The sequence below is a fragment of the Leptidea sinapis genome, chromosome 9 (genome assembly GCF_905404315.1).
Source record: "Leptidea sinapis chromosome 9, ilLepSina1.1, whole genome shotgun sequence".
NCBI classification, from domain to species: domain Eukaryota; kingdom Metazoa; phylum Arthropoda; class Insecta; order Lepidoptera; family Pieridae; genus Leptidea; species Leptidea sinapis.
In genome coordinates, this window is record NC_066273.1 from 414,697 (window position 1) to 434,342 (window position 19,646).

Here is a 19,646-nt window from a genome sequence, read left to right on the forward strand (position 1 = left end):
AAGATGGCGTCTACACTAACGTTGCCACTAGGAAAATATTGTTACAAACGGTAGATTTATTTAAATGTCGGAATATAACCATTTTCGGTCATCACCATTTGAAATATAATGATAAAGTAATAACGTTAATTTCACGATCATTACCTTACCCATTTGAAATATAATGATAAAGTAATAACGTTAAAAATGTTTTATGACCCTCTCTAACAAGGTATCGAAATAAAATAAAAATTGTAATTCAAAAATAAATTTATTTCTATAAATACACCTTAAAATGTTGACACAGATTTATATGTAATTAAAAGCTCTAGATTTTACAACCTCCGATGTAATAGTAATTATACATACTTTTCTTATGAGAATTTGACGAGATGTATGACCCTGCTCATCACAATGCAGTGTCGCTCAGGATTCTTCAGGAGCGAGATTGCAATTGCGCTGATCACTTTGATACATAAGATGTTAAAGGCCGGAACCCATTACAGCGGCGCTGCGCAGTACTGCACACAGCGGTACAAATCATCGAAATATTATTGCAATCATTTCGTATGGTGCATATCGCACTGGAGCGGTGCTGCACTGTGCGTTGATGAGCGTCGCGGCAGAGTTACTTCTGAGAGAATATTTTAAAGTGCAGCGCCGCGACCCGCTGCTCAGTGCGTCATAGAAAACAGTGCTTTGCTTTAGTATGCGTATTTGTAAGTGTTAAGTAATTGTATTTGTAATTGTTAAGTTTAAAGAATTTTGTCTCCGACATTCTGAAGTAAGTGTGAAATCGTGCAGAGTCCTTAAGAAGGCGAGGAAACAAATATTGATATTCGCCTTCAAAGTGTGACCCTGGCAATCTATTTCTTCATAATTTGTTATTTTTCTGCACACAACAAAGAAATAATTACTTTGGATTTGAAGGATTTATCCTCGTCACTATTGCTACTCTTGTAACGTTGCAACAATTAACTGTTCGATTCAATTGACGACCTAAAATGAACTGCTTTGCTATTTTACACCACGATGTCATTACAGCTATACAATTTAGGTTGACGTCAAATCAATTTGGAAATTGAATCGCAAATTGTTTTAGATCGTTGCTACTTTCTTAGCGGAAAGTGTATCATGTTGTTTATTTTTACAAATCAGCTAAGCAAACCTTTAATTTGTAATTCAAATATATATAATATCATTATAGGTTTCGAAACGCAACGCATACGATTCGAGTAAAAGAGACAGACTTATGCAACGACTGTATATCGTCATCTCTATAAGTTATAGGCACTTCATGGTACGAACGATTCACTTTAGGTAGCTTAACTGAACTGCATCGGAATTGAATCGCTAATTTAAATTTGATGCTAGGCCTTCTGGTATAGAAATGGCACAAGATGCCAGTAATTGCAGTTGTAAGCGAAAAGTGCTGTCGAGCAACGTGAATTGATTCGCCGCTCTAATGCGGTCCGACCTTTAGTTTCATTAGCCCGAAATTCACTAGCTACGGTGCCCTTCAAACGGACACACTATAATGCTTGCACATTACTACTTCACACGATATACTACAAATAAAATTATAACCACATTGATACTTCAATACGTTACTACAGTGACTTTAAGGGGATAGTACATACTACTAGAATCACAACTTCGCGCGCTAGTTATATTACATACATTGATAAACATATATAGTAAATATAAATACTTTATTTTAAGTAATTCACACAAATATAAATATATCACTTCTTTTTCATTACCAAAAAGAAGTTCGGACTATGTGGAACAGTTAACAAATCGTAAATATGTAGTTAGTTAGTAGTTTAAATTTGTCTCAAACCTTCCTAAAACTATGGAAAATATACTTTAAAATGTATCAATTAAGGAATACTACTGGTGGCAGGGTACGCGAAGCACGTGGTAATAGTGATTTATAAATAAAAGTAATTGTGATTTAAATAAAAAATTTCAACGAATTGTATTTTTTCCTTATGAATGCGTTCAGTACGTTATACCTAATGGTATCTGATAAACCAGTTCTTTTTTAGTGGGTAGGTAGTTAAATAACGTTGTTTACCCCCCACCACTCTCTCTATTTGGAAAATGATGGCAGCCTTGTCATTATCTGTCTGCGTACTTTTATGACGTTCTTATGATGTCTGAAGCTGCCTATCCCTTTCTCAAGCTGCGGGGATTATAAAATATTATAAAAGAATCATAGACGTATAACAAACAAGACACAAACACACTTAAAATTTTTCAGAAGCAAAACTCAGACTACACGTCTATTAGGCAGAGTTTTCGTACAGTCGTGTTTTGACCGCACTTTGAATACGAAGCCTCGCAATGACAAACTGTTCAGTGAAAAACTATTCAAATAACAGCATATCCAAATTTAAAAAGGATGGAGTGTCGTTTTAATCACTTTGCTTAATATTGTTTGATGCAGATGGCGTGGAATAATAATTCTCGAACGTGCTGAGATCACTTTACTGTAAAATTGTATTTTAAAACTTATTACTAAATTTTTAAAATGTTTGAGTAATTACATAACTGATATAATTTCATCTCATTGTATATGATAATTAGTTAATTTAATAGTAATAATGCTATGTACAACATTTATATTTTTGGTTTACAATGATCTTAAATTTACAGGTACTGAGAAAACATTTAAAATCTAGTATCGATTGTTGAAATCTCGTAGCGGTGTATCAATGAGTTCGGTTTCGGCAGTTTCGTGCGTGGCCGTCGCCGCTAGCATGCCGGACGGGCGCAGTGAGATGGCGAGGGGCAAAGCTGACCTGGCGCACAGCTGTGAAGCTCCTCGTGCCGACCCGACCGAGTGGTAGCGCGTACATTTACCTCGCCTGCAGAAAATAGAAGACATATTTATCAAATATTAATGTGCACGGTATAATTACGGTTACAAGAAATATAAAATTTTACGTTTCAGGGTAGAAAGGAACAGTTCAATGAAATTTAGAGTTTTTTATTTTATATATTTATTTAAAAGATTTAATAACAAAACAATCTTATATAAAAATTTTCGTATCCCGGTGTTTGTTGCCAAACTCCTCCAAAAAGGCTTAACCGATGTGTATGAGATTTTGTGTGCACATCGGGTAGCTCTGAGAATCGGCCAACATTTATTTATATGGGAACACAAAGTTACTAGGTTAGCTAGTACCATATAAAGTAATAGCAAACCCTAAGCCACTAGAGTTTTAATGGAGTGCCGTGCGTTCTACATTGTGCTTTACAATCATCATACAATTTTAATACGTATAACTCCGTCAACTTAACTTGGGACCTGGCTTGAATGACAGTTCTACGAAGTACGGTCAGCACGAAAAACTCAACAAAAGCGTTAAAACGCTTAAATCAAGGAGGCCATTAAAAAAAGAATTTAACCTCGCACTAAATTCAGATCATAATGATCCAAATGTTCCAAATGTTCCAATCCAGTTTACACATACACGCGTTTTAATCCGTTTTATTCAAATTTATAACACTCGCGTTAATAAAAGAATTTGATTGTAATGCAATTTAATTAAATGAAAGAAGCCCGCTGAGTTTATTACCTGTTCTTCTCAAATTTGAAGCATACGAGTATCTTTTCTAATGGATAAAATATTTGAATTTGAATTTCAACAAGCTGGCTTGCTTCAGTTAAATGGACAAATCGCGTGGCATGAATGGATTCTGTGCAATCTATCTAAAGCCTTCACCCCTTGCGAAAATTACGTGAATGTATTAATGTATGAACGTTGATAGACGGATCAAGTTCTCTGTTTCAAATTGTTAGCATTGAAGGACTTTTAAATAAAATATTTTAAGGTTCTTTATTTTTAATATGGAATGAGCTTCCTTGTGCGGTGTTTCCAGGACGATACGACAAGGGTACCTTCAAAAAAACGCGTATACCTTCCTTAAAGACCGGCAACGCTCCTGTGATTCCTCTTGTGTTGCAAAAGAATGTGGGCGGGGGTGATCACTTAGCATCAGGTGAACCGTAGGCTTGTATTCAAATTCAAATTCAAATATTTTTATTCAAAATAGGATTTAAAATCACTTATTGAACGTCAAAATCTACCACCCATTCAAAAGAGACTGCCTCAGACCTGAGAAGAATGGGCGCAAGAAACTCAGCGGGCTTTTTTTTAATATAAAATATGGATCACAATGTAATATCGTACAATAAAAATTTTTAGTTAAAGAGCCTGAGGGTGTTCGCTTTATTCCCAGTCCGTGGTGTCATTAAGAAAATCGTTTATGCTATAATAACCTTTCCCACACAAACGTTTTTTAACAATTCTTTTAAATTTCGTAACACATTTGTTTTGTACATTTTCTGGGATCATATTGTAGAAGCATATACATCGCCCAACAAAAGACTTACTAACTCGACCCAACCGAGTAGTAGGCACAACAAGTTTATGTTTGTTCCTCGTGTTAACATTATGAATATCACAGTTTCTAGAAAATTCCTCAATGTGCTTATGAACATACAAAACATTATCAAAAATGTATTGAGAAGCAACAGTCAAAATGTTTATTTCTTTAAATTTTTCTCTTAATGATTCTTTAGGACCTAGGTTATAAATCGCGCGAATAGCCCTCTTCTGCAGCACAAATATAGTATTAATATCGGCCGCACTGCCCCATAACAATATACCATAGGACATAATACTATGAAAATAACTAAAGTATACTAATCTCGCCGTATCTATGTCAGTTAACCGTCTAATTTTCTTAACCGCATATGCTGCAGAAGTAAGCCTATTCGCCAATCCTTCAATATGGGGGCCCCACTGCAATTTGGAATCAAGAGTAATGCCAAGAAATATAGCAGATTCGACTGGTTTTACCACCTCTCCATTTAATAAAATATTCGCATCTACATTTTTGACATTTGGCGCGGTGAATTTAATATATTTGGATTTATGATTATTTAACAATAAGTTATTGGCGCTAAACCCGTACACGATGTCAGATAGAGCATTGTTTACTTCGTCATACAAAACTTGGCTTCGTTTCACTTTGAATATAAGTGAAGTGTCATCTGAAAACAATACCACCTTGTGTTTTTTTTCTACAAGGTTAGGTAGATCATTTATATAAATTAGGAAGAGGAATGGTCCAAGAATAGACCCTTGTGGTACCCCCTCTTCCATACAAAAAAATATTTATAAGGGTTCTTGGAAAGCGCATAGGATGAAAGTCTTACAAGTGCCATTCTTGATGAAAAGATTTTCCGATTGTCAGGATATGCCAGGAAATTGACAAATAATCAACCATCGCGCTTATAATCCTGCGTATTAGTATCGCATACCGCTCAGTCAATAAATGTACCAGATTGCTGATACCTATTCTAACGTAAGTATAATAAAGAGTATAAAATTTATCGATCTACTGAAATTCTTTTAAAATATTTCTATATTCGTGGCTTACCACGAAACTCACTTTTTTAACTTGGCTCTAGTTCTCAAGAGTACCAAAAACCATTTATATTGTGAAGTTAAATTACTTAAGGCAACTGCCAACCAAAGTGACATCTCAAAAGTTATCTTACTTTTAACAGACAAGTCACTTAAATTTAAATTATATTTGTTTGGAGCAACTTTAACTGCAGAGGGCCTACTATGAACTGTTATTGCGATTCAATTGACGACCTAAAATGAACTGCTTTGCTATTCCATAGCATGACGTAATTTAAGCTATCGAGTTTAGGTTGACGTCAAATCAAGTCTGAAGTTGAATCGCAAATGTTGGTACATTTATTCGTACCATGAGGTAATATTTCAACCTAAATTGGATAGCTTATGTGTAAAGTCAGCGCTTAAAAAAAGTTGCTACTTTCTTAGCGGGAAGTGAATCGTAATATTAATAACTTTTAAAAAAAATAGTGTTAACTTACAATTAAGCATTTGAAACGACATACACTGTACATCGTCATTTCTCACACCGCGCACAACATACAAATTTCTTTCGTTCATTCTTCCATAAGCGATTCTAACTTCATTCAGTTATATGCACTTCATGGTACGCATTTTAGCGATTCAGCTTACGTACCGAGACTGAACTGCATCGAAATTGAATGGCTAATTAAAAGTTAATCGTAGGCCTCCTGGCGTGTTTTTATTTTATTTTATTACAGCAAGAGGCTCTATCAAGACGTATAAATTATCTAAACATTGTCTTGTAACAGGACAGGCTATACTTATTTTGGGGCAAGATAATTTGTGTAATAAAGAGTGTCACTATATTTTATATGTACCTACCTATATAATATAAAAAAAATCAATAAGGTTATACATAAAAAATAATACCAAAAGACGTAACATCCGCTATATATTGAACAAATTTGATACCACTAAAATTCAACAAATTACATAAGGTATTAATTATAGTACCTAATTGAATTTAACATAAAAGTAATACTACTAGAACATTCACTAATTTTATCGGTCAACTAATTAATGTAATTGATGTAGGTCAATTTGAAAATGTATTGTGGTCTCTAAATAATACTTAATGCTACTGATTATGCTATATGATACTTATCGCAAATTTTCTGACTACATTTGATAGATTTTGAATTGGTGAAATATATAATTCCTTGCTTTATCAACATTGAAATGTAACTAACCAACATTAACTACAATGATTTACCTAATTTACAAAATTTACATAATTTTAATTTAGGTACATTTAAAAACGTATGGTGCACTGTGAGAGAAAAAGCGGCGCAGGAAACTCTCACAGCATTATTTAAAACAAAATTGATGAACGATGGGGGTCTCGTACTCGCGACCTCTCACGATCCGTGCGAGCGCTCTTCCAAATAAGCCAACCGTTCGAGTGACGTATCCTTGATAAATTTTGTATGCTTTGTTCAACTCTCAGGTTGTGGCTTCGAACGGTTGGATGAGTTGGAAGAGCGTTCGCACGGAAGGCGAGAGGTTGCGGGTTCGAGACCCCCATCGTTCATAAATTATGTTTACAAATTTTGCATGTGTATTTAATCCCTGAAGTGAGAGTTATCACCTTAAAACATTACAAATTATTAAATTAAATTACACATATAAGAGTTACTTGTGACTTAAATTTCGAATAGGTAATAATAAATTTGATAAATTTGTTGATAAACTTACCGACTACAACGACATCTCAGCAGACGTAAGAAAGCTGCCCGAAATGTTCTATTGAAGATAGTATAAATGATTGGGTTGATGGTGGATGACATATATCCCAGCCACAAACAAACGTCGACTACGTGCTCTAAAACAATATACAATTAAAAGATAATATAAGAATAGGGTCAAAGTGAAAAGTTAAGATGAGGATAAGATCTGACTTAATAGTTACGATGAGAATAAGATCTGAGTTAATAGTTACGATGAGAATAAGATCTGAGTTAATAGTTACGATGAGAATAAGATCTGAGTTAATAGTTACGATGATAATAAGATCTGAGTTAATAGTTACGATGAGAATAAGATCTGAGTTAATAGTTACGATGAGAATAAGATCTGAGTTAATAGTTACGATGATAATAAGATCTGAGTTAATAGTTACGATGAGAATAAGATCTGAGTTAATAGTTACGATGATAATAAGATCTGAGTTAATAGTTACGATGATAATAAGATCTGAGTTAATAGTTACGATGAGAATAAGATCTGAGTTAATAGTTACGATGAGAATAAGATCTGAGTTAATAGTTACGATGATAATAAGATCTGAGTTAATAGTTACGATGATAATAAGATCTGAGTTAATAGTTACGATGATAATAAGATCTGAGTTAATAGTTACGATGAGAATAAGATCTGAGTTAATAGTTACGATGATAATAAGATCTGAGTTAATAGTTACGATGATAATAAGATCTGACTTAATAGTTACGATGATAATAAGATCTGAGTTAATAGTTACGATGATAATAAGATCTGACTTAATAGTTACGATGATAATAAGATCTGAGTTAATAGTTACGATGATAATAAGATCTGACTTAATAGTTACGATGAGAATAAGATCTGAGTTAATAGTTACGATGATAATAAGATCTGAGTTAATAGTTACGATGATAATAAGATCTGAGTTAATAGTTACGATGAGAATAAGATCTGAGTTAATAGTTACGATGAGAATAAGATCTGAGTTAATAGTTACGATGATAATAAGATCTGAGTTAATAGTTACGATGATAATAAGATCTGAGTTAATAGTTACGATGATAATAAGATCTGAGTTAATAGTTACGATGATAATAAGATCTGACTTAATAGTTACGATGAGAATAAGATCTGAGTTAATAGTTACGATGATAATAAGATCTGAGTTAATAGTTACGATGAGAATAAGATCTGAGTTAATAGTTACGATGAGAATAAGATCTGAGTTAATAGTTACGATGATAATAAGATCTGAGTTAATAGTTACGATGAGAATAAGATCTGAGTTAATAGTTACGATGAGAATAAGATCTGAGTTAATAGTTACGATGATAATAAGATCTGAGTTAATAGTTACGATGAGAATAAGATCTGAGTTAATAGTTACGATGAGAATAAGATCTGAGTTAATAGTTACGATGATAATAAGATCTGTGTTAATAGTTACGATGATAATAAGATCTGAGTTAATAGTTACGATGAGGATAATATCAAATTTAAAAGTTAAGATGAGGATAAAGATCCAGTACAATTACAAAAGGAAATTTCATTAAGGCTCGATTTCAACAACACTGAATTTACACCAGACTAGCTATCCCCGTACAACTTTACTCTGTCGATTTTCTCGATGGTTAACTTCAATTTATAGATAATATAGAATAATTTATAGAAATACATATCGTACACCCGCATAGCTACTCTATGACGTTGAAGCAATTAAAGTAAAATAGCCCAAGTAAAATAAGGAAGTTTGACGCATACTTGCGCAATAGTGCTACGTTCTACGTTCTTTTATTTGGTCGGATAATACGTTAACTTGACATTTGAATTAACAGTGAGCCTGTGCCTCTGTACATTATGATGTTCTCTGTGCGTACAGCGTGCGTGACAGATACATTAATTCTAGTATAGAGGTTTAATACCTAGATTAAATATTGATGAAACGTAAAATGGTTTTACTCGCGAGTTACTACCAACTTATTCCAGTAATAAGATTTATACAACGTTGGTGAAATCGGCCCTACGACTGTTGTTAATATTTTATTTAATAATAAGTAATGCATACCTGGTACAATACAGGCCGGGCATGAAGCAAACAATATATTGAGTAGAAAAAATGGCGCCCAGCACAGCACGAAGGTGAAGAAGACAAGTCCTAGAACTTTGGTGGCTTTCTGTTCGTTAGCAACCGCGTTCGCAGATAAAGATCTTCCTTTCTTGCGATTCTTAAGAAACCTGTTTAATATGAAAAAATATTGTATTAACTTGAAAATATTTAAGTTAAACCTTTTTAAAATTTAAAGCCTGGCCTGTTTTTATCCGTTGCCTAGCAGCAAGGCCCTATATATGTACGAATACATAACGTATCTACAGTTAAAATATGCTTTTATCATAGAAAATACTGTTTGTAACTTAAAAATATAAGCTTGGCAATTTACACAACTCTGAAATGTAAATCGTTATTTTTGAATTTACAAAATTTTATTTTCTAAAATGAAAACCTTAAAAAAATCTCTCGAGACTCTCTGAATGGGTATCATAATTTTTTTTTGTGATGAATGATACGCCTTGCTCATTACAATTCGTTGTGGATTCTAGAATAACTCGAAAGTTTGAGCGGGTTCGTAATTGCGCTCAGCACTTTTAGACAAAAGATAAATAGTCGGACAATATCGTGCGCGACTGTCCCACGAGGTGACAGTCGTTGGTGGATTACGGCAGTCTCACGAGTTGCCCTTCCCCGCACCACCACCCGCTACCCGCTGACATCTTTACCCCGACCCCGACACCGTCTGTCACCCCGTGAGACGGTCGCGCACGAAGTTGTCGGAATATAGCTGTGGCGCCTTTCAAACCGCAATACAAATCGTGCTTGTAAATTACTGCTTACGTACTCGTACTGCTTAACAGTAGAAAAGGAGTAAGTTATCTATCTAACTAACGGCATTATGAGTTCTTGGGTCCCCATTGGTATACAGGGTGGTTTTTGAGAAAGGCGGTGATGGCCAAGTCGGAAACTACGAGACTTGAGAAAAGTCATGAAAGGAGTCATGCCCTGGATTTATAAGAAACCAACAATTGCATATTTAGTTTTTCAACATTTCTTGAACTTTTGATGATAAATATTTTGAGCAACTTACTTACGAGGGCGGCACTGAAAATTTCGGGAATCAAGAAAGTGACACAACATTACTATTTAAAAATGTATTTATTGCTTTTCAAAGTATTCTCCGCGAAATTTGACACATTTTTCCATACGATGGAACCAATCATTGAAGCAACCATTCCATTCGGAAGTTGGGGTCTCTAAAATGGCCGTTTTATAGGCGTCCACAGCTTCTTCAGGTGATGAAAAACTCTGACCACGCAATTTGTTCTTTATTTTAGGGAAAGTATAGAAATCATTAGGGCTTAGGTCAGGGCTGTACGGCGTATGGTCTAATAATTCTATGTTTTCTTGCTCTAAAAACTCTTTTGTTCTATGCGCGGTGTGAGAACTGGCATTGTCGTGATGGAGGATGATGCGGCGGTTGCAGTTATCTTTACGGAGTTGTGAAAACAGAAACAGAAACGACTTGTGGCAAACAAATGCTAGCATAACATTCTGCATTAACCGTTATTTGGCCCTCAAGAGGAATAGTCGCAACATGGCCGGTTTTGGAGACAAACGTGGCCACCATTTTTTTGCAGCACTCTGTGAACGAACAATTTTTGTTGGCTTTAACTCATTTTCGAACACCCAAACTCGTGACTGGTTTTTTGTTTCGGGTTCGTACGCGTATATCCAGGATTCGTCACCTGATACGATGTTGTATACAGCATTTGAGGATCCTGCGTGGAATCTTTCGAGAGTTCTGACGCACCAAGTAACGCGAGCCGTTTTTTGCTCTTCACAGAGTAAATCGGGAAAACAACTTTTTTACACCTAATTGTTCATGCAAGATTATTTGTATTTGACTCATACCAATGTCTAGAGTTGCCTTAATTATACTTAATTTTATTTATTTTGTATTAAACACAGCATCAATACAACTTATTGTTGAGTTCGAGTTCTTATATTGTATATTATGTCATTTTTTTTTATTCTGGTCAGGCTAAAGGTCAACGTAAAAATATTGGATTGCCGTCAGATCTGGAAACAAAATAATAAAAAATATATCAGGAGTGTCTGAGTGTGAGATTTGCAGTAGTCGTAAGCTTAAAATTAATCTTACTTCTAAGAGAACAAGTGACTCACTGTTAAACGATAGCTCAGTTTGAACTTTCACGAGAATCACCAACGTTAACTATTGTTAAATGAAACTTCACGTTAACACTTTATGATAAAACATAAGTGTTATGGTAATTTGAAGTTCCAATTAGTACCAACATTTAGTAATGATAATTAATATTAATAGGATAATTTGTAACCTGTTAACATTATATTGTTTTAGTATTCAGTATATTTTTAGTAATTGTAATATTATATAATCACATGCAAAATCTTAGTGATGTCACTTTATTATGAAGTTGGTAGTTTCGTATTATTATGATTGGTAGTAGGGTACTCGTATCAGTTACGAATTGCTGTCAAGCCTCAGCTATTGGCCAGTTCTTGTTTGGGGCAGTCCAAGGTATCGGACGTGCTGGCTGCTGGTCATCCGACTGCCCTATTGTTATAAATAATTTAGTATTACATGTATATAGTCGTGATTATAGTGAAATAATTGAATATAATATATTCTATTCAAGTGGTTCGTAAAAATGTTTTTTTATATAAGTTATAAGCTATCGTTTATACATGTAAATATATATAATTCGGATATTGGTTATGCGCAATCTATCTCGAACACTCACCTCAAAGTTAATGCATTTGGCGCTGCAAGACTTATCTTTAGAGGGTTCATCTTGGCTCTTCTCGTCTCTGCAGATATGTTGTCTGGTGTCTGAGTTCCGACGTCGTGGCTCTTCATTGTACCAGAATTCATGCCGTTGCCACATCCATTCATGTAGCTTAGTTGTGGGTGGGACACGCTCATGCCAATCTTGTTACGTTGTGACCTTTATTAAATATCTGATCAATATTAATGAAAGAAAGAAAGAAAAATTATTTACGTCAAAATGACATATATGAATGTCATATATTTTTCCAGCACTTCGAAAAGTTGAGATTTAGGGCTATTATTCACTGCGACACCATAGTGACGCAACCAGCTACCGTTACCAACAAAATATATACAGCTCTAAAGGCCTTTACTCATCTGGTGTCCGTTTGGTTGCGCAACAAATTAAGTGGCGAGAACGCGTCATGACTCTGGTGTCTAGTTTGGTAGCTTACGGACACCATGGCGGCTCAACCAGTCGCGCAGTGTCCCGGTGAAATATAGCCCCTAATGAGATGAGGTCTCATTACCTGGTGACTGATGTTACACGCCATGTCATTTGTCTGCCAACAGTCGACCCCGGTGAGAGGTCTGGTGAGCTTCTGGTATTCAGACGTCGTACTGTCGATGTTGAATTATTATCGAATGCGCCGCATTGCCTGCAGCGAAAATATCATTAAAGTACGAAATTATTAGTCCCAATGTAAAACAGAAAAGTAAAAAAGAAATAAGAGTTTTATGAATTAATATGCAAGATCATGTATTGACCGTTAAATATTAGAACATATTATAAATTATCATCTTTCGTGTTCCCAAATCTCTAATGGATACGTGTTTCGCATCATAATATCTAAAGCTAATCAGACGTCAAGCTGTCCCAACATAATCGTACATGAACTGTACACGTAAACAGGAGGACCTTACACTAAACACTTTGATAAATCAGGCCCATTAGATCTTAATTGAGTAAATTAATTTATCGTGAGTTGGTGCCAAATAAAAATCGCTAAGTTATGAGATAACAAACGTAAAAAATACACTCTAATTACCTCCACTTTTTTTCAAATGGGTTGAGAACAACCATTGTTAGAAATAATATACCAGAATATACATATGCCTAATCGAAACTAGAGATATGATATAATGTATGTTGGCTTCATTGCCTTTTTAGAGAAGGATAATCCTTAAAAGCCACGTACTTATCACCCAATTTACTCTATCTCTCTCATATCCATTCGCTATTCGACTTCCATTTACCGCATCCATTTTAATAAATCAGTAATTATACGGGCAAATTTATATGACTTTACTATAATAATTGAAATCTAATAGTTTATTTATTAGGAAAAAAATATGAACTGAAAAAAACACTCGAGTTTTGAATGAACCCCTAAATGGAAGACTCATTATGGTTTCAATAACAGTTATATCACGAGAAGATTTGGCTCATTGCCAATGGACCGATACGGACACAATTATTTTAATACATATTGTTATTGCATGAATCTTCGTTATCAAATTCTAAAGAATCAACTAACGATTTATCAGATATATTATCAGTATATATTAATGATGGTTTGATCATTCATAAAATTGCTAGGTGTTTAAGTCAAATTTGGAAAAATAATCACTTGGAATGTATTGTTCTGATTTGATGATTTTTTTCTTTTGTTTAAACGCTTTTCCGAAATCAATATTAGGGTTATGGTAGATAAACTGGCTTAAATACATTTTAAATTCAGACTGGCTTTGTTTTACTACAATCAATGCGATGCATTGTGTAGTCACTTAAATAGTGTCTTATAGATCACTGTTTTGTATTGAACCGACGTATATCTCAAGTGGTTGAAGAACTGGTCTTCCAAAAAGATAAGTTTGTGCACTAAATGTCTTGTGCGCTAACTTCATAACAGCGTACTACACGGTGGCCTCATGCAGTTGCCATATGGCAATGTGAGCAAACACAACTTGAAGTTTAGAATCCATTTATGCGTAAATTTTCTCTATGTGGCGCTACTGCTTCATGCGCAGCTTTTTTATTGAAGGCTTAGATTAGGATTAGCTTTTGGAATGGGTTAAGCCCGGAGTGTTGCTCTTGCGAACATTAGGTGTTAAAGATTGATTTGTTTAGACTCCTTGAAACTTGGGGTATTGCAAACTCAACAACCATGAAGTTTATTGAAGACCCAAGTATCAAAGTTGATCTTTATCAATAATTAGTAAATTCTGCTGATTTATCCGACTTACCTTTTGTTTACTTTTATAATAGACATGAAAAAATCATAAAATAGATATTTTTAGTGTTTATGGCATTATTCGATCATAATGTCATGTGTATGAGTGTTTTTTGTTGCACCCGATTCGGATAACCTTATCCTTCTGCAACGATGCAATAGTTGCTTTACGTGACGCTTCTTATAACACTTTAATTTATCTCATTAATTAGTAATTTGTGGTGTAGCTTACCTAGTTTAATAATAAACACAAAATTTTGCAACAACTTCGTGCGTTTTAATTACTTTAAAAAAGTATTGTATTTAATTGTGTCGTTTTTAAAAACAATCAAATAAACTTAAATCAGACTTATTTATAAAAAACAACAAATTCTTCAACTTCTTCAACATATCTATCATGACTGCAGTGCAGGCATGAATCCACGCCCGCCATCGATTCCATCAGTAAAAACTCGGGAAGGTTCTTCGCCTTTATGTAGGTCATCGTGGAGTATCGCCACGTGTTCTTTTTACCTTCAGAATAACGTTTCCAAAATTTTGTTTTCTTCCTCATTTTATAAAGGAAATAAATAGCTTAAGAAATATCGATCGCAAATTGTGGCCAGTCGTGTCTTTATTCAAAATAAAACAAGCTCCGAAAGTATTGACTTGGCATACATCTCCGGCACTATACCTCAATATCATCAATTTGCTGGTTCTATCCTATTTGTTAAGTCCTGTATTTGCAATATTTGTCTTTATCATATTCAAACTTTATAGTTTTCGCGTATTTTAATGCGATAGTAAATTTGAATGTGTTCCTCTATTATCACAGATTCTGCGCTGATATTAACGCCATTATTAACCATAAATCTATTAGTTTCGCTTTAAGCTTTTACAGCACAAAGAGAAAACAAAAATTATATTAGTGATTTTATGAACCATGTGATATTATGATTTAACCTTCGATTTTATGACCGATTTTTATTACCAGATTCCAATGTTTGTTTGCAAGGAATTATATTGGTATTTGTCTGAATAGTGTTATCAAATATAGAGGCACATTTACATGTTTAACATGAATATAATGCCTCTATTTATTTTCCAATAAATTTTAGAAGTTTTAATATGCAAATGTAATGAAATATTTTGTTATTACTTGTGTGATGTGAAATAAAAATATGTCTATATCTTTGATTAAGTGAAAAACCTCCAAACTTATATTCTATAAAATTAGTATTGATATCGTTACCTTCTCTGAGTACCTCCCGGTACAGGCGTAGCAGCCAATATAGCTTGTCGCTTGAGCAGTTGAACAGTTAAAGCAAATGACACCACCATCGTCAACATCGGAATATAAAAGGCCACCAATGAACCAAATATCCAAAACAATCTGTTGTTTATGACACACAGCTCGGGGGTTGGCATGATGTTCCCTTTGTTTATGAGACCTGAGAAAATTACGAAATGCTAATGCTTATAACTAAAACCACATTGAACGCATAGACATATGGTATTATTCATAATGCCTTATCGGAGGTTTTGAACATCGCTAATAGATAGGTAAGATAAAATGGTATTCAAAATCATAGTAGAGCTAAATCGCTCATTATCTCTTCGATAAAGCTGACGTGATTAATAGTAGCTAGGACCCTTCTATAACCCTACTTTAAGACCTCTATAGCAGAAAACGTGGCCGACATCGATGAGCTGTTTTGTATTTTACGTTTCTTTTTCGAAGTCAGTCAGTTCATAGCTGTTATTAGAATCTAATAACAATGTAATCACATTACCAACCTACAGACACGGTAGACACATCAAAACAGACTAGGCTCACTGCTCAAAACATTGATTTTTGAAGTTTGAACTTATTTCTACATCGACTTTAGACAACTGTCAATCTATTGACATTGAAAATATATCTGTTTCCATATCCTCGTGAAATCAGTTAAAAGCATGCATTTTTGTATGAAATGGCAACATGGCAACATTACTATAGAGACGTATTAGTTGTCTGAGGTTTATCAAACTATTACTTTTCAATAAATAAATTATGAATAAGGAATTTTATTGAACGTTCGATAGGCTTAAAACACGTTCTAACTAATATAGGTTTATACCTTCGATAAGCATTTTATTATGAATAAGGCGGTTAGAATTAACGTATCGACGAGCTGTCATTTTGTTTCGTCAGTGTTGAATACCAAAACACAAGTTAACGCACGTTAACTTGTGTTTTGGTATTCAAAATACTAATGAGCTAATGCCAAGCGACTAATGACTGTTTACAACTTATCAAACAAAATCGGTTACAGTAAGAACAGCCATACCTTTTCTATTTTGGTGTATCTCCGGTACAGATGTTCTACTCTCTTTGGTTCACCTGTACGCTAGTAGTTTCAACTCATTTATTGTTTTCTTCCTCCAATAATATTATTGTAAATACTTGGAGATGGGAAAAACATTATTATTCTTTGTTGAACTTGATATTGACAACATTTCCTTGAAATTATTACTTTATCCAGTTCAATCTTGAGAATGCTCGAATATTCTACTAAGAAAATTGGGTGTTATCTGAACATCCGGACGGCGACTCTTCAAACCCACAAAAATACAGTCTTATGTTGCACATGGTTCTTCGGGCCGGCTCCGACGAGTGACGAGACAGTATGAGGACCATCACTCTCTACGTCATGATTGAATTGGATCAATCTTACTTCTTGACCTTTTACAGAATGTAGCTTTTATCGCAAAATCCTAATAAAACTATTTCGCTACAGTCTACCCGGAGACTAAACAAACAAATAAAAATTAAGAATACACGAAGCAAAGGCTCTATGTCGTCTCTTAGCCCTCATCTGATTAAAAGAATATTCTTTGAAGTGTTTTTACTTACGTAACTCATTACGAGTATCGAGTTTCTAAACAATTTCACACGGTTGCATTTATTATGTCAAAGGATTAATTGGGTCAATGACTTCACATTCTATACCTTTATCTTTTTTATGAAAATAAGGGACGGAGAAGCAGGACGTTCAGCTGATGGTAATTGATACGCCCTGCCCATTTCAATGAAGTGCCACTCAGGATTATTGAAAAACCCAAATATTCTGAGTGGCACTACAACTGCGCTCGTCACCTTGAGACATAAGGTGTCAAGTCCCATTTGCCCAGTAATTTCACTAGCAACGGCGCACTTCATACCGAAACACAGTAATGCTTACACATTACTGCTTCACGGCAGTTATAGGTGCCGTTATGGTACCCATGATCTAGCCGGCGTCCGGTGCAAAGGAGCCTGCCACTGGTAAAACTGATGGCTTTTAGTTTTACCAAAGCTATTACACAAAAATTTTCAATTTGTTATTGATCTGCTGATTACATCAATTATTAATAAATAAAACAGCACCATTATGAGTTGAAGGTAAGTCTTTAATGGTAAGCATCGTCGCAATGACCATGACTATAATCAAAAGAGACTCATACATTTCCGAGTGAAATACACAGAATTGTTATCTCAGATGTTGATTTGAAAACATTTTGAACAGTGATTGGAATTCTATATAATAATATATCTATCTCTAATAACAATGTATTAATGATGGAACTCAAAATTCTCAGCACCATCGCATTTCTTATCAGTCTTATTAGCCTTGTTATTTAAATAGCTACGGGATCACTTGCTTTGTGGTGCTTGCAAAAGAGGCTTTGCTCTACATTATAAAGGAACACATCTCAAGGTAAAACCAAACAAAGGAATTATATGCCTTGAGTATTGTACCCAATTCGATGTGACATGGGTAGCATCAAAAAAACATTCTAAATCGCTGAAATTATTACTGTGGCTACCAAAAGAGCACACGTAAGCACAGTGGTCTTTCAAAAAAAAAATTGGATATGAATCCATCACTTGCGTATCGGAATTAAAACATATGCTTGAGATGCAGGAAATTCTTACGATGCTGTAACGTTTTATGTGGCTATAAAGGCTTTCATGCGGAACATTATACACAACAGCAGTTAGTTGTATTAAATTTTTTATCAAATATAATATGAGTATTATAATTTAGTATTTAAAAAAATTCTAGAAAGCACATAACAATTAAATTGTTTATAATATAATAAAAAATATTAATTTCCAAAGGAAACCAATGTATCGATGAAGTATTTTTTTATGTTTTTTAAAGTAATAACCCTCACTTCTGGGATTATTAAATAATAAAATTTGAAAACAAATTAAAATTTGATCGGGATTCGAACCCTCGCGACCTCTCGCGTTCCCTGCGGGCGCTTCTTCCAACTCAGCCAACCGTTCGAATGACGTATCGTTGATAAACTTTGTTTGCTATGTTAAACTCTCAAATTTCCAATTTTTATTTGTGAAGAATAAATGAAGTAATCAAAGCATTCTAAAAGTAACAAATAATTTATAATTCTTACCCAATACAGTAATAGAACTAGAGACTACCATACTGAGAAGCCACACCAGAGCGATCTTGATCACAACTACTCTCTTTGTGGAATGATGGCGGCTTTTCAAAGGGTTTCTTATACCCAAGTATCTGAAAATAATTAACACACTGCTTCATACAAATTGATACAAATTTAGATATAATATTAACTAGGTGATGCCCGCGACATCATCCGCTTGGACGCTACAAAGGAGCAAAACTAGTTTTGAGAAATATACTTAATATTTAAGGTTTCCAATTTAAAACTATTATTTGTATATAGACTAAGCCTTAGGTAATTTATACGTCCGGATAGAGCCTCGTGTTTTTAGGCACCGCATGAAAACAGGCCAGGCTTATTTCTTTAGTGTGAATGACAAGCTACGTATAACACTCGCGATACGTATGTCACTTTGTTTTAGTTTGCGTGCCTGCTGAAAATAGAGGTTAACAGTTCGCCGCTATTTTCTTCGTCGTTTCAACACCACTGTCACAGTCTAACAGGCATAAATGACATTTATTTTCTCAAAATTGATTCCTTTCGAATTCTTTTGCCAGAGCCATTTTTCAATAAAACTTTTTAATTTATTTACAGATAATGCCTAAACAGTGGCTGAGACTTTATTATAAAACTGTATACATTTACCCTTAAATCTATTATGTATCTTATGAAACCTACTAAAATTAGTTACAAGCAATCCCTTATTTCTAGTGTTATTATAATGAAAATCATTACTTAGAGCAAAAAGTGGACGTAATTTTATTACAATCATTATATTTATTTCCTTAAATTTTTCTGTCTATCAATATGTAATAATTATCTCAGGACTAAACGTAGGACAGTCTGTTCAAACCGTGACATTTATCTTACTTAAAGAGTTTTATATCCGTTATAACTTCAAAACGAAAAGCCCGATCTGAATGAATTAAACATTAAAACCTTCCTCTTAAATC

The 19,646-nt window shown here is 34.2% G+C and overlaps 1 protein-coding gene across 2 annotated transcripts in view; it reads right to left on the reverse strand.

Moving 5' to 3' along the window:
* Positions 1-281: 281 nt before the first annotated feature.
* Positions 282-19,646, reverse strand: part of LOC126965847 (5-hydroxytryptamine receptor 2A-like) — a 63,116-nt gene continuing 43,751 nt past the window's right edge. The window contains exons 4-10 of one of the 2 annotated variants that reach the window (XM_050809609.1): positions 18,682-18,803; positions 15,494-15,692; positions 12,559-12,687; positions 12,003-12,206; positions 9,232-9,401; positions 7,140-7,266; positions 282-2,852 (exon numbers count right to left, since the gene is read on the reverse strand). In XM_050809609.1, coding sequence (XP_050665566.1) covers positions 2,663-2,852; positions 7,140-7,266; positions 9,232-9,401; positions 12,003-12,206; positions 12,559-12,687; positions 15,494-15,692; positions 18,682-18,803 — 1,141 coding nt within the window. In that variant the 3' untranslated portion in view covers positions 282-2,662. Of the gene's footprint in view, positions 2,853-7,139; positions 7,267-9,231; positions 9,402-11,791; positions 11,816-12,002; positions 12,207-12,558; positions 12,688-15,493; positions 15,693-18,681; positions 18,804-19,646 lie in introns of those variants that run through there. The other variant, XM_050809610.1, reaches the window with a different exon arrangement.